General features: G+C 44.3%; 1 protein-coding gene across 3 annotated transcripts in view; it reads left to right on the forward strand.

The window, feature by feature from the left end:
- The window catches only part of LOC142885354 (guanine nucleotide-binding protein G(olf) subunit alpha), a 47,359-nt gene that overhangs the window by 14,868 nt on the left and 18,630 nt on the right, over window positions 1-13,861 (forward strand). For all 3 annotated transcript variants that reach the window (XR_012926280.1, XM_076021736.1, XM_076021737.1), the window contains exons 3-5: window positions 600-654; window positions 835-954; window positions 7,966-8,063. Coding sequence is in view for 2 of the 3 variants with exons in the window: in XM_076021736.1 (XP_075877851.1) it covers window positions 600-654; window positions 835-954; window positions 7,966-8,063 (273 nt within the window). In the remaining variant the exon portion in view is untranslated. The remainder of the gene's footprint in view (window positions 1-599; window positions 655-834; window positions 955-7,965; window positions 8,064-13,861) is intronic.

A 13,861-nucleotide genomic window follows, 5' to 3' on the forward strand; every position in this document is an offset into this window, starting at 1 on the left:
CCGTGAATGCATTCTCTCCAGGCACTGCAGCGCCTGTTGGGCCCACTATCCCATGCAAAGCAGCTAATATTTCTTACTCCCTTGTCCCCTCCGCCTTAAATATACATGCACGGTCACATTTATGCATGTGTGAGGACCGGTGCCAAATAATTCTCTGTTTCCTGTTTCACATGAGAGGGTGAAAAGGTTGTGATCGACACGGGCCTATTGATGATTTGTTTTGCTGCAAGGCCTTGCCTGCCATTGATTTTACCAGTGGTCTATAACAGGCTCAGTGCATGGCAGAGTGCTGTAACTCCATAAAAGTCTCCTGTGCATTTCAATTCAAATGATTAAACAAGGACATGGCAGGTTTTAGTGGGTATCAGGCATAAATTGGGATTTTTGTCATCACAGAATGAGGAAGGGGCAAGTCTACCGTGCAACAAATGCTTTCACTCACCCTAATCCTGTACTACACCTGTACTGTGTTGCAAAATCTTCTCTTTTTTTTCCTTCTTTTTTTTTAGTAGAGTCTACCTTGCCGCTAACCCTGCTTTTACCATAACTAGTCATCTGTGGTAACCTCAGCCTCATATATTTGTTCTGTCCCCATGCAGAGAAAAGAGACAGAAAATCCAAGACATTCGGAAAAACGTGAAGGATGCAATAGTGGTGAGTTTCATCTCGATCACTTCAGTCTCAGTGTCATTGTTGTTACTCTGAAGCCTCTTTGCAATTCCATTTTACTGATTATTGTGCAGGCTTACATATTTTGATTTTTGTTTTTTACATTTATCCTGTTTAATGTCCGTATTATTATTATTTTTTTCTCTCACAACTTGTGCTTTGCAGACAATAGTGTCCGCGATGAGCACTTTAATACCCCCAGTCCCACTAGCCAACCCTGAGGACCAATTCAGAATTGAATACATCAAGAGCATAGCACCTCTCTCTGACTTTGACTACTCACAGGTAAGACATTCATAAACTTGTGTGTGTGTGTGTGTGTGTGTGTGTGTGTGTGTGTGTGTGTGTGTGTGTGTGTGTGTGTGTGTGTGTGTGTGTGTGTGTGTGTGTGTGTGTGTGTGTGTGTGTGTGTGTGATCGTAGTGTAAAACTGTACAAAATGCAGTTGTGTCTGTATGATGATGATGATGATGATATGTGATTTGCCATTTCACGAGTCGTATGGACATCTTGCAGAAATAGCTCAGGGGTATCATATGAAAATGCACCATAATGGACCCAATGTTTCTTTTCTTTTTCTTTTTTAAAATGTTTTCCTTTTGGTTTTTGGATGGGTTCTTTCAAACCAGCCAAAGCAGAGGGCAGTTGAGTTTTCTCCACAGTGAAATGGAAATATGGCTGGTAATATTTGCTAGCTGGTATGACATGAACAGAAACTTGTTTCAAGTGCATGAAAAGTTTGATTCACCTTTGGGATTTAATTTCAACTTAAATTTTTGTCCATCAATAACAAAGATTAGAATAAGTAGGATATTCAAGTTTATCTTGGGGTAATAACTTGGACAGTAGCCAGTGCTTTACTTTAGCGGCTGTTGTTTGACAATATGCAGCACACCTTAACAGGACGAACAATATTACACAGTTGTCAATAGGTTCTTCGAGGTTTGTACAATTTGGTTTCCTTTTACATTTTTGAGCTTTAATGTGAACAAAGTAAAAGCATCGAGCATCTATTAGGAAAATAAATCAACCAGGCTTCATTTCCACCTTGCGTAATTTCAACATAGTTCCTGTTACTGTACAGTTTATTTACTCTTACACTGTTTGTTTAATACCTTGTTTTCAGAGCTGTTGGTGAATATTTGATTAGTGAGTTGAGTCAAATGAAAGTGCAAAACTCTTCCCATACTCCCTAACAGATAACCGCAAACATGACATTGAATTTGTTCTTCCTGATCCTCGGAGAACTATTTTGGCAGTTTGATCTTATGTTTAGTTTTTGAATGTATAGAGGATTTACTTCAACACCTTTATTCTTGCCACATAATTGGAATAGGGAAGCTCCATTAGTTAGAAGTTAGGTCCTCAGTGTTATTGTTGTATAATCTATTGAAGTAATCAGACAGCAGTAGTTTGCCCAGCGAGAGGCATGAGTTTGTCTGGGTTTTTAGAGTTTTAGTCTCTTAATTCTCGCTGGTGACAAGATGTTGCAGGTCACACTTAGTGAAACTGTGAAAGTCGGCCAAATATTTAGTCAGGATTTTTAGTAATAAAGTCTTGAGGGCAGCCTGTCTTAATCCAAATTTTTTCTCTACAACGTTTACTTGCGTCTCTGGAGCCAATTCCCTCTAACGGCTCAATCTCTGGAGATTTTAATGCAAGACTCCTCCTCAGACGAGGCCTGTGCTTCTGGCTAAACAGAGTCGGAGCTATTGCTATTTGACTCTCTCTGTAATGTCTTCAGACAACGAGCATAGTGATCGCGGACGACTGGAATCTAGAATAAAAAAAGATTTGTGTGGATGTTGCTTGAGAAACCAAGCCGTCCCATGAGATATGTTGTAGCCATTCCAGGTGTGTTGTGTTTCTGGGCTGTGTATTCTGACTGGATTCTGTTCAAAACTTTTTGAGGATAAAAAACCCCCAATTCAGATAAATTAATTCATAGTATCATAGTATTCAATTTGAATGTAGACGTTCCTCTTTAAGCATTGAACCGTAATTGCAGTCATGAAAATTATTTTTGCTCCTCCTGCTGCTGTTATATGTTCAGTTTTCGTTTTGCTTTTACCCAGTTCAACACACACTCAGTTTCTTTTGTTATGACACTGGTGCTCTCAAGCCATATCTGTAATACCAGTTCCCGCCTTTATTTATAAATGGAAATGTTTTTGAAATGTCGCCTTAAAGTTAAATCGTCCAGTATCAATTAAAAAGATTTTAGCTATAACTCTTCCAACAGGGTCACACAGTGAGAGCGAGCATGCAGCTGCAGTGTGTGATGTGTGGGGGCCTCGGCCATGGGGAGAGCCGGCCGGGCCGGGCCGGGCCAAGGGGAACAACATGGCTCTGTTTTGAGTGTCTGCACTTGTCATCGCTCGCAGGCTTCACTTGTGCCGTCGGTGTCACCCCTGCACTGTCGCTCAGCGCCACCAGGCATGATATCAAACACAGCGCGGCCAGGCCGTCACCTGTGGCTCTCACCTGTTGGCGCCATTATGAAAATGTGGGAATGTGTTTAACCCATGAAGTGTTTGGACGGATGACGTCATGGTGAATCTTTCCAAACGTTGTCTTAAAGGCAAAGCCTGCCCCTGCTAAGTGTGATGTGCACAGCAGTCAATTTTTTGTTGTTGTAGCGTTTCCTTTTCATCAGTAATTGCAGTGTATATAAAGAAGAAGTAGATGATGTTTGACTTCCTATATTTTTGCAAGTGTCTTGCTGTTTTTGCATTGAGGGAGAGTGATGGTACAAGCTATGGTTACTGGAAAGTGTCTTTGTCTGCTTTAATCACGATTCTCATCAATGCCAATGCCTTTAGAGTCCTTGTTTCTGGCCAACAAATCAGATCTCTGCAGTTTGAGGCTTTCAGACAGCGTTCTCACAATTCACAAAGCAGTTGTTCACCATGTTGCTTGGGCTCTTCTCATATTATGAATCTCAAAAGTTCTCGCCACACGACAAACCTTGGTTACTTAATAGAGAGAGTAGGCTGAAAGTGAACATTATTTTGGTGCATCTTAAACCAGTTGCGCGTACGTAAGGTTGACTATTTCTGTACCGATGTTACAGGAGTTAAGCAGTGGACGGTACACAATTCTACATATTACGCAATGCAAGAATTTAGTGGCGACAAGAGTAACAAGATTGTAGACAGTGCTGAAGAGAAGCTGGAAGAGCCCTGGCTTTATGTCACGAAGGCTTCATTGAGGATATGTTGACCTAATTTGGTTTTCTTTGGCACGGTTCCCCAGGTTAGGTATCTCCAGCTGGCATGTAACCTTCCAGGACGTGACGTGGTATACATATCACTGTCTATGTACAAAAAGATTACACACGAAGACTGCTATTCAGCCGCAAAAGTATGAACAATGCTGCACATATTTGGAATGTAGGTTAGGGTCGACTCTTTCAGCTGGAGTGGCAATTCTTGCACACCTTCAAATGACTAAATTACTTACCATTTAGTGGTGAGAGGACTGATGGGCACAATTAGACGCCCTATATTATACTTATTTTTATAATTCCTTTTTTTATTTCTGTATTATTATCCCCTCGTTAACAGCCACTGGCAGAAAATGTTTTGGTTGAACCTCCTGCTAAAACTGAGGCTTAGTTGTACCTTCACACATGTTGGGAAGGGGATAAAACAAGGTGGCTGAGGGTTTTGCCATTAACCTGTCAAAGTGTCATATCAGTTCAATTTAAATGAATTTATTGCACTTCCCTTTGTGACATCAGAAAGGTACCACTTCCAGAATTGTTTGTCGTAATCAATAGAAGAAGCAACGGATGGGCTTGTCTCATGTCGGGGAAGTTCTTTAACAGGCTAAAATCTCATATTATTGTAAGAAAATGTATGTTAAATGAACTTGGCATTACATCGGACCTTTCAAGAAAAACCCTCACAAACTTGTGAAGCTAAACAACGTTTATATCTCTTCCATTAGTTTTAACCTTGTGGGGTTTGACACACAGTATGTTACTGTTAGCTATTGACAAAATTGTCAGCTCACAGACTTCATGAAGAACCTGCTTTGAAATGATGGCTTGATTTTCAACATTTTACAACATCTGTAACTCAATCAGTTGGCAGAAACTGAATCTTACAATCAAACTATCCCTTTCTGTGACAGTTTTGGTCCTCTTGCTTGGGACAACAGCACACCCGTAGACAATAATGCACCATTTCAAACACCATTTAATTTTTTTTTTTTTAAACAGATGTCATTATTGTAACTGTGCTAGTCACCTGACGGCCTCTGTTGTCTAAAGTCCAAATTCCAAATTCAGATGAGACGGTGTCTCCATCTTTGAAAATAATATGGAATTTAGTTGATGCCACAAACCTTCACCTAGCTTTTGTTATTTTACACAGAAAAGCAATCCAGCTGCTCAAATGACCAAGTAACACAACAGACAAGGATTAGGTCCAGCACAAAAGATGGTCTCAGTGTTGGAACTTAGAGTTCCATGACATTTCTTCAGGATATGAAGTAGTCTATTGGTAAAGGTGCACTTTGTGTTATATCAAACACCACCAATCATAAAACTATTTTTGTGACTGATGAACCTTTATTTAATGTCATGCATTCAATGCCATGTCAATTCTGGGGCTGGTAATGGCTCGCAATTAGGAAATGTGTCTTGTTTTTGGTTGCTTTCGTTCATGGTGGTAGACATCGAGGGCAACAATTCAATGATGACTGGAGCATCCAAGATAGAAGACGTACAGGTCAAAAAAAGACTTTGCAAGTTGTTTGACTCCTTCTCAGTGGTAACACAAGGATTTCAGGAGTTTTTTTCCACCAAATATTTCAGTCAAATTCAATGGTTATGGTGACTATGGTTTACTGGGGAGTCGACCAGTTGTCAGGCTGTCTATGTATTGAGCGATTTTGGAGTTGGTGGTCATCACTGTGCATCTTTCCTTAAGGCCAAAGGTCTCTTAAGCATTATTGAAAAGAGTTGGACTGTCCAATCACCTCTTGCTCAACAAGTTTGTTTTGCCCCGCAAACATCATATTTAGACCGTTTTATTCCGTCTTTAGCTTGACCTGTATGATTCATGTGAAATATTACATCACACACCCAACTAGATTTACTCTGAGATTAGGGCTGAACTCTTCCCGGCACAGGCACCAGAAAGTCAGCAGCCTCAACGGCTGAGACGTGAAGAAAGAGGAATGGACAGGAGTGGGAAGAGTTAAAAAAGCTTGTGTTAAAGCTAATTCCCTCCTGGTCTCTTTCTGTGTTATCAGTTGCACTGTAGGGCACTGCAGCACACACTGCATTTATTCAAAGGCCCAGTGTCACACGCCTCTGTGGAAAAGAGCCCTAAGGAACATAGTCTCCAACCATCCCGCACCCTCCACCCTATCGTCTTCAACCCATCCAGTCCCACTGCTCGCTAGTTTTATTCATTCTAGTTTATTTATTTTTTAATTTACATTTCTTTAAGTTTTGAACCTCTTTCGTATCTGCTAAAGTAAAAATTTGCGAAACAAATAGTTTAATCGGTGCTATTGAGTCTCACGATATTAGTTGAGGTGAGTATTGGCCAATGACTAAAGCGGGAGAAAATACAGGCAAAAAAGCAAGCGTGTGCCTTCTTCACTATTGAGCGATTGGTTGAAGAAGTAGGTAAATACTGATTCTTGATGGTGGTGGTGGGTTGGGATTCACAAAACCAAGTGAAAATAAAATTAGTAACGTAGGGGAATTAATGCTCTATTAGTTTTGTCAAGCACGTTCCCGCACAGCTAGCATGAATTCTTAGCATTTCAACTGCTTCTGCCTTGTGCCTGAAGTGCAAGCCTCTGAATTTGTCTGCAACACAAAGGCCAAGCAAATGTAAGCAGCTCGCTTCTGTGAGACCTCTGCAGACTGGACCTGTGGATTTTCTCCATGTTCAAGTTAATCACCGGATCTGCCGAGAGGAGATGTCCCACAGCATGTGATCATTTATCAGGCTCCCTCTCCTTCTCTCTGGTTCGGGGCAACTGCCCCCCTCCCCCTTCCCTAGTCAGCGCAGGACCAGTGCTGAGTGCAGTCATGTGCTAGTTCTAGGCTAGAGGAGGAGCTCAATGAAAAAACATGTGCACAGGGGGCAACAAGGGATATGAAGTCCAATCATCTTAGTCTATTTGAAGATTCTGTACTGCAGTGGTGGGCATTTCTATACAAGCGTTTACAGTCTTTCAATTTGCATTTGTGTTTCTTTCGCCTAAGTAGTGCCTTATAAACAGCAGACATTCCGAGTGCAACACCAGGAAATGGGAGCGTATGCGTTCACCAGCTGGTTTGGGCTGTATGTTTTGCCTTATCACAGGTGGCTGGTAGGGGCCTGTGTGTTCAGGATTTACAATAGCTGGTCATGCAGGTGGCATAACAGTGGTGCAGTATATGGCGTGGCAACCTAATTCTACGGCAAGACTCTTCAGGAGTTGCCATTGGGCCTTTTAGGCCTGGGTTTGGTACTGCAGCTTAATAACCCGTCCTTTTAGATAAGCAATGGTGGCGCGTTTGTGAAAATGCTCAGCTAAGTTCTGCCATTTGAGCAGGATGGGACTCTTCTAGGCCCCGTTTGATGCCTGCGAGCTAGACAACTAGCACACAGTGGTTGTGTTGTGCGCATGTGTACCTTCATTGTAAGCATTGCATTCTGACTAAAAGTCAGTGAAGTGTTGTGAGTGAGGATGCAGTACTTAGGATAATGACTTTTTTGTGGAATTGAGAGGCAGTTTTCCATGCTCACCTTAGGATTTCTCCAAAAACCCAATGTGTTCTTCTGTTGAGTTTTGTTTTTTTGTTGTTTTTTTTTTTATTTGGTATGCAAAGTGGTTCCCTCTCTTTCTTTCTTTTTTTTGTCCTGGTACTGAGAAAAACACAACAGACAAACTTGAATCAAGCCCCATCAAGTTTTACTCCATCAACTCTTGACTTCAGTAGAGTGACTTGCTCTAAACAAGGTGCCATGAAGTAGTTTAGCTCAGACCGTTGGTCAAAGGGGAACACTAGAACTCTGTGAAATGGTCATCACCTAACCCGCTCCAGCTTTTATAGTTGTATGGGAAAATCAAACCGCTATGATGTCAAATGTTCAGTAAAGACATTCTTCACATGAATTTTTATTTCATTGTTTTTAATCTTACATGAACATAACAACATAATAATATTTTCCTCTGAAGTGATGTCTTAATATGGACTGCTAATCTGCAGGTAAAAGGACCAGCGTCTGATCTGGACTACTCACTCATGGTGAAGTCTCCTAACGCTCTCCTCTCCCTCCTCCAGGAGTTCTTTGATCACGCAAAGAAGCTGTGGGACGACGAAGGAGTGAAGGCCTGCTTCGAGAGGTCCAATGAGTACCAGCTCATCGACTGTGCACAATAGTGAGTCCAAAACATCAGCACACATTTCGCGGCGTGATCGGCGTGCGCGGCCATATTTACAAAAGCGTGTTTATTTAAGCCCTTGCGTTGTGTAAGCGCTCATTGGCGGAGATGTAACACGGCGAGAGCCGGTTGTGCTTGCGGCCCGCTGGTCGCCGCCGCTGCTCTGCTGCCACTCTGTCCGTCCCCCTCGCGTGGTGTTTGCCGTTGGAAGCTCGGCGCTGGCGTCATGTCATATACGAAGATGGCTGACATATGTTTACTCTGGGTGTGGCTTTTGTCAGCTGGAAAATTCTACATGCAACTTCTTATGTCATTGTGTTGGACATCTTCACCGTGGCAACGCGCTGAAAGCTGAGCATCGGCCTGTTGAACAGGAGTGTTTTTGGGGCGGGGGGGCGCGGCAGCTACATACATAGACACAGACACGTTGGAGTCTTCCAGTCGAAGGCTGCATGCAATATTTCAGCGCTGCTCGGCGTCCTAATCTACCTGGGGAATTTCCCAGGCTGAATTTCAGCGTCTCCATAAGTAGACAAAAACCATGTGGGTCGTGATTTGATTTTTTTTTTCTTCTTCTTATAATCGCACTCCAGATACTGTAGTTAGGAAATAGCGATAAGATGCAAGAAATGTATCTGCATGTGCTGCCGGTGACCCAGATTTTGTAGATGGGGCTCAGCGGCGCACGGGTCACGGATGGGTGCTGGTCTTTTATTATTTTTTTTCTTAACGCCACCGAGAGTCCTTTACTTGCTCGTAGAAGGAAGTTTGGATATGCAAAGTGGGTCAGTGATTACAATGCTAACTCCCCTCCGCCCCCCACCTCTTGCCTTCCTTTCTGACTCACCTCTGGAGTTCCGCGTAAATATGAGGCCACGTTCGCGGCGCAGCCCACTGAAAGTTGTCCCCTCCCATCGCAAAGGTTGGATCCCTTTATCTCCCCGTGAATTCGGTCAAAGGCGCACTTTATCAGCCGCTGTTGATATTGTCCTGTTGTCAGTGAACTCTGACGCACGCACGCACAGCCTCTTACTCTACCCCTGAAAGTGCGCCCGTCTCTTGGAATATAACTTTGACTCGGGGTCAAGTCTACCCTGGTTACTGGCTGCGCTCAGAGCCACTTCCATAGAAAGAAGAGATAGTCAGGTGATGGTTGGAAAGTCACATGAATCTGAAAGGTGGAGCTCTTGCAGTCCGAAGACTCTGTTTGTCTTTGCGGCTCTGAGTCAGTGTGTGTGTGTGTGTGTGTGTGTGTGTGTGTGTGTGTGTGTGTGTGTGTGTGTGTGTGTGTGTGTGTGTGTGTGTGTGTGTGTGTGTGTGTGTGTGTGTGTATTGCTGAAAGCACAATACGTAGAAAAGCTTCTTATGTTTACTTTAGCCAGCAACACGGCCATAGCAAACATTATGCTAATGTCGTTAACGTTTAAATGTCTCTCCGTAAACCCAGAAAATATTGCAGCCCTCCATATTTTGAAATCTGAAAGAAAAAAATGTGGATAATATGTGAAACCACAAAGGCTTGCAGCGAGCGAAAGAAAGACGGCAAAGGACGGTCCTGTGACGCAAGTGAACATTAACCCAGCAGAATAAGGACAGTGAGAAGCGTACAGGCTTTAAATCCGAGCGCTCCTGGTCTACATGTGACTGGCTGGTGTTAGACGGGTTTTGTGCAAGATTTCCACCCCATAATATGGGCTGCTATTGGGACACTCAAGTTCTCTTTAAGTTGCAAAGTACTGATGATGGTCCTCTTTCTAAGCATCATTCACTTTCCCTCTGTTTGAGTTCTTCTTTTCACCTCTCTGCTGCACCGTCTCTCATTCTGCCTTTGCTGTTTGCTGCTCGACAACGTGAGGCCTCAAGTTTTGTTTCGGTCTCTTTTTTTTTTTTTTTCAATCTTGGTAGTTTCATGCCGTCTAGTTTTATAAAACAGTAAACGAGTTTCAGAGCTTTAACGGATTACAAAAACTTGAGCCGTTTTCATTTGCGGAATAAACGAGCAAGTCTGCAATGATTTTTGTTGCAGCACAACTCTTTGAAGGCTTCCAGCTGATATTTCGAGTCAAACTGTTGACGAGACTGCGTGGCCTTTTGCAGACTTCCTCTCTCGGTTTTAACCTCTGTGTCAAATGCGGATGGAGGGCTTTCATACGTACTCTGTCCTACATGGACCCCGGGCCGCTTGTCTGTGTGAGAACGCTCTCTCACTCTCTCTCTCACACACACACACACACACACACACACACATACGCACGCACGCACGCACACCTATTGTTAATATGACCACTAAACTACATTCTGCTCGGTGACTGTCCTGCAAGTATGTAAACGGTGGCAGACGGCTTTGTCGGCCAACTGGGCTGAAGGTTGAAAGCGGAGCTCATCGGTGCATTTAAACGGCTGTGCTGCAAACACTCCGCCTTTCTCTTTGCTCCAGCCAAGCTAGAAGGAAAGGTGAACGTTGATAGTGTTCAGCTAAACCAGGCATAGGCAAACTATGGCCCGGGGGCCATATGCAGCCTGTTAAGCTTTTAAAAAAAGTAATGTTAATGATAAGTCAGTCATCAAATAGCTGTATATCATCCATTTTTTTTCAGTGTTTTAAGAATGGTTTCAATAAAGAGTGAAACACCGTGGGCCGTCAAAGACACTGATTTTGTTCATTTTTAATTGACAATAAAGCACATGTTTTTCAAAGAGTTTGGCCAGCCCTGAGCTGGACAGTATCCTCTCTTTAGCCTTGTGTCCAGGAAGTATTCCCTCCCTCCCTCCCCCCCTTCCCTCCCTCCGTCTTGCACTTGCGCTCGTCTCCCCTCGTCTCCCCTCGCTTGGAGCGCATGTGCTTTCGCGTCATACGGTGGTCTCGCTGCGGGGAATGAGCGCGATAGAGAGGGCTTTCAGTCGCTCGGAGGAGAAATTAAAGAGGAAGTTGGCCTACACGTGGCTGCGGTCGGCAGGAACAGATCAACAGGCAGCAACGCGCTATGTGGTAACAGTTGAGCGCGCTGCGTATCAGCTGCGCCAGAGGACGGCGGCGGTGGCAGGAAGAAGAAGACGACGACGACGACGGCGTTGTCTTGTCGCCGTGTTCAGATTTCATGCAGGCAGATTTCTGCACCTCTGCCATTTCATTGGCGTTGTCCTTCACAGACCTTGTGCCGCCCGCCGCTGCCGCCGCCGCTGTTGGCAGATACTTTTTCCAGCGGGCCCGACACCGGACTGACAGGCACAGGAAACAAACATGGGTCACTCGCGAGCGCTTGTTATGTCAAAGACCAGGTCCATGTCGATGCTTATGGAATCCTTTCACCCATTGATCTGCCCTCAGCATTTCACATTTCTACGTTTTAAGAGCACAGATATGCGTCTGCCAGTTGATTGATCACGAGCTATTTCCAGCCACGGCCGGCCGGTGCCACTGCTTTGCCGTGGACGTGTGAACGGCAAAATCAAACTCTTTTCCACACGCAAATCTGACCTGCCACCAGTCCTCCTGCCAGGCTTTTCGTTTTCTGTTTTTAATTGTTGCCGCCGTTGTTTGTTTCAGCAGCCTGGCGAATGTGACACAATGGAGATACTGAGGTATTTCTTTCTGTCGTGGATTATTGCTGTCTGCATTGGTTTTCCTGGGTTTGTGCGGCCGTGTGGCTCGGAGGCCAAGTAGCAGCAGCAGCAGCAGCAGCAGCAGCAGGGACGCAGCTCCAGTCAAACAGCTGAGTGATGCAGCTGTGTTTGATGGCCGACCATCATTTAGAAATGATGAGTTTTGGTATTGTTTGGACTCTTAGTTGCTCGCCCTATCCAAGGGCATGGGTGGTCGGGGATATTTATTTATAATGATGAAAGGGAAAGTTCATAGAATAACATTCAAACTCCACTGTCAAATAGACTGCTGAACTACACCCATGCTAAAAGCTGTAGGAACTCCAATTGAACCAGACAGCAGCACTGAAAACATGACTCTCACTTGAAGGACTTGCAAGCTTTTTGTTCTTTTTTTGTTTTTATTTTTTAGTTTAGTCGTCGGCTGTCACATATCTTCAAAGTTTTTTGATGGTGCCGCCTGGCACTGACTGAGTCCACCACCTCCTGCACCCGGGCCGGGGCCAACAGACCATAGTGCTGTCAACTCCGCCTCCTGCCATGGTCCTTGTTGTTCTGCACCTGAGGCGACCGACGTGTCACGCGCACAAACACGTCACCAACGGGAGTTTATCGTTATTATCGCTAGATGATAAATTCTCGCCATGGGGATTTTTTTTTTTTTTTTACACACACACACACACACACACACACACATACACACACACACACACACACATGTATATATATGTAAATATTTTTTAATACATTGCAAGTGATAACACATCATCCATGCCTACCCCATGCTGAAGAAAGCTATAAATGATAAAATTGATTATTAGTTTAAACTTTTTTTTTTTTAATTATGGGGAAGCAAAATATCTGAGAATAGCTGAGAAAAAGTGTGGCCTATGGCAGTGCATAGGTTAATCTTTTTGGAAACCATGGAGATATATTAGGCCCAACACAATATCATGACTCTTGCCTGAACTGTTTTTTTTCTCCCGGTTACAAACACACAAATATTCATTTAAACTGATATAAAAAGCTCATCTTTCCCCTGGGAGAGAAGATGAGAGCCACAGTTTGAAGCTTGTGCTAAAAAAAAAGGACTGAAGTTAATCGATTATCGTGCCGAATAGCAGCTCATCTATTAATCAGCTCATTGCGAGAGCTGCTGCTGCTGCTCCAGGAGAATACAAGGACTGTGAGCACCACACCCTCGCCCCCCCACCCCCCTCTGGGAGAAGGATTTTGTTTCCACGATGGGCTGGGATGGTGAGAGAGGTCCGGCTGCTGAGGAGGGACCCGCAGTCCTGATGGCTGATGATGGCTGTGTGTGCTTCATGACCTGGGCCTGGGCCTGGGCCTGGGCCTGGGCCTGGGCCCTGGGCTGGGGCTGGGGCTGGGGCTGGGGCTGGGGCTTGGGCTGGGGCTTGGGCTGGGGCTGGGGCTGGGGCTGGGGTTTGGGTTTGGGTTTGGGTGTGGGGTCAGTCACGGGACTCTGCCACCAGCCTCGAGGCCACTGACACAGTCATCTGAGGCAGTAAAGTGCTAAGAATGGGCAGCATTGTCAGGCCGCCCCAGCCCCTGCAGGGCCTACAGAAACAGAGGGGCTTCGCTTTGCAAACAGTAGCTCTCCTCAATGAGGAGCTTCTTCTGTTCACGGAAGAGCCCGAGAGAGCGATATTTATACACTGGCTGCATGTCACTGCCGCTTTATTCTGTCACCCATAATTTGTTTTATTTCTTTTTTTTATTATTATTTTTTTTAACATTTCACTTGATGCTCTGTCCATGTTATGGCAGAGGGATGATGCTGACCCATGCAGCATCTGGACTGTTTGGAAGCGCTGCTTTTGTTCAGACTGGTCACCAGGTTCTGAGGAAAACTTTGCTTTCTGTTTCTTTTTCTTTTTTACTTTTGAACTCGAATTTGAACTTGTGCAAAACCCGACTTTGTTGTGTTGTAAGCGGTTGTGCAGCCAAAGTTCTGATGAGCAAGCGAACCTGGTTAACACGGCGATGGATTTAGTGAAATCACACAGGGGAACGCAGAAGTATGAGAGGAAACTAATCCTAAAATGTAGCATTTGTTTTTTGGACTGAAGCACAATTAATGATTGTCGCTGCACGACCAGCTTTCTACAACCAGCTTTCTACAACCAGCTTTCTACAACTAGCTTTCTGCCCTGACAGAAACACAGGAAAGT

The sequence above is a fragment of the Nelusetta ayraudi genome, unplaced genomic scaffold, assembly GCF_046127955.1.
Source record: "Nelusetta ayraudi isolate G7.1 ecotype Tasmania unplaced genomic scaffold, CSIRO-AGI_Nayr_v1 ptg000011l, whole genome shotgun sequence".
NCBI classification, from domain to species: domain Eukaryota; kingdom Metazoa; phylum Chordata; class Actinopteri; order Tetraodontiformes; family Monacanthidae; genus Nelusetta; species Nelusetta ayraudi.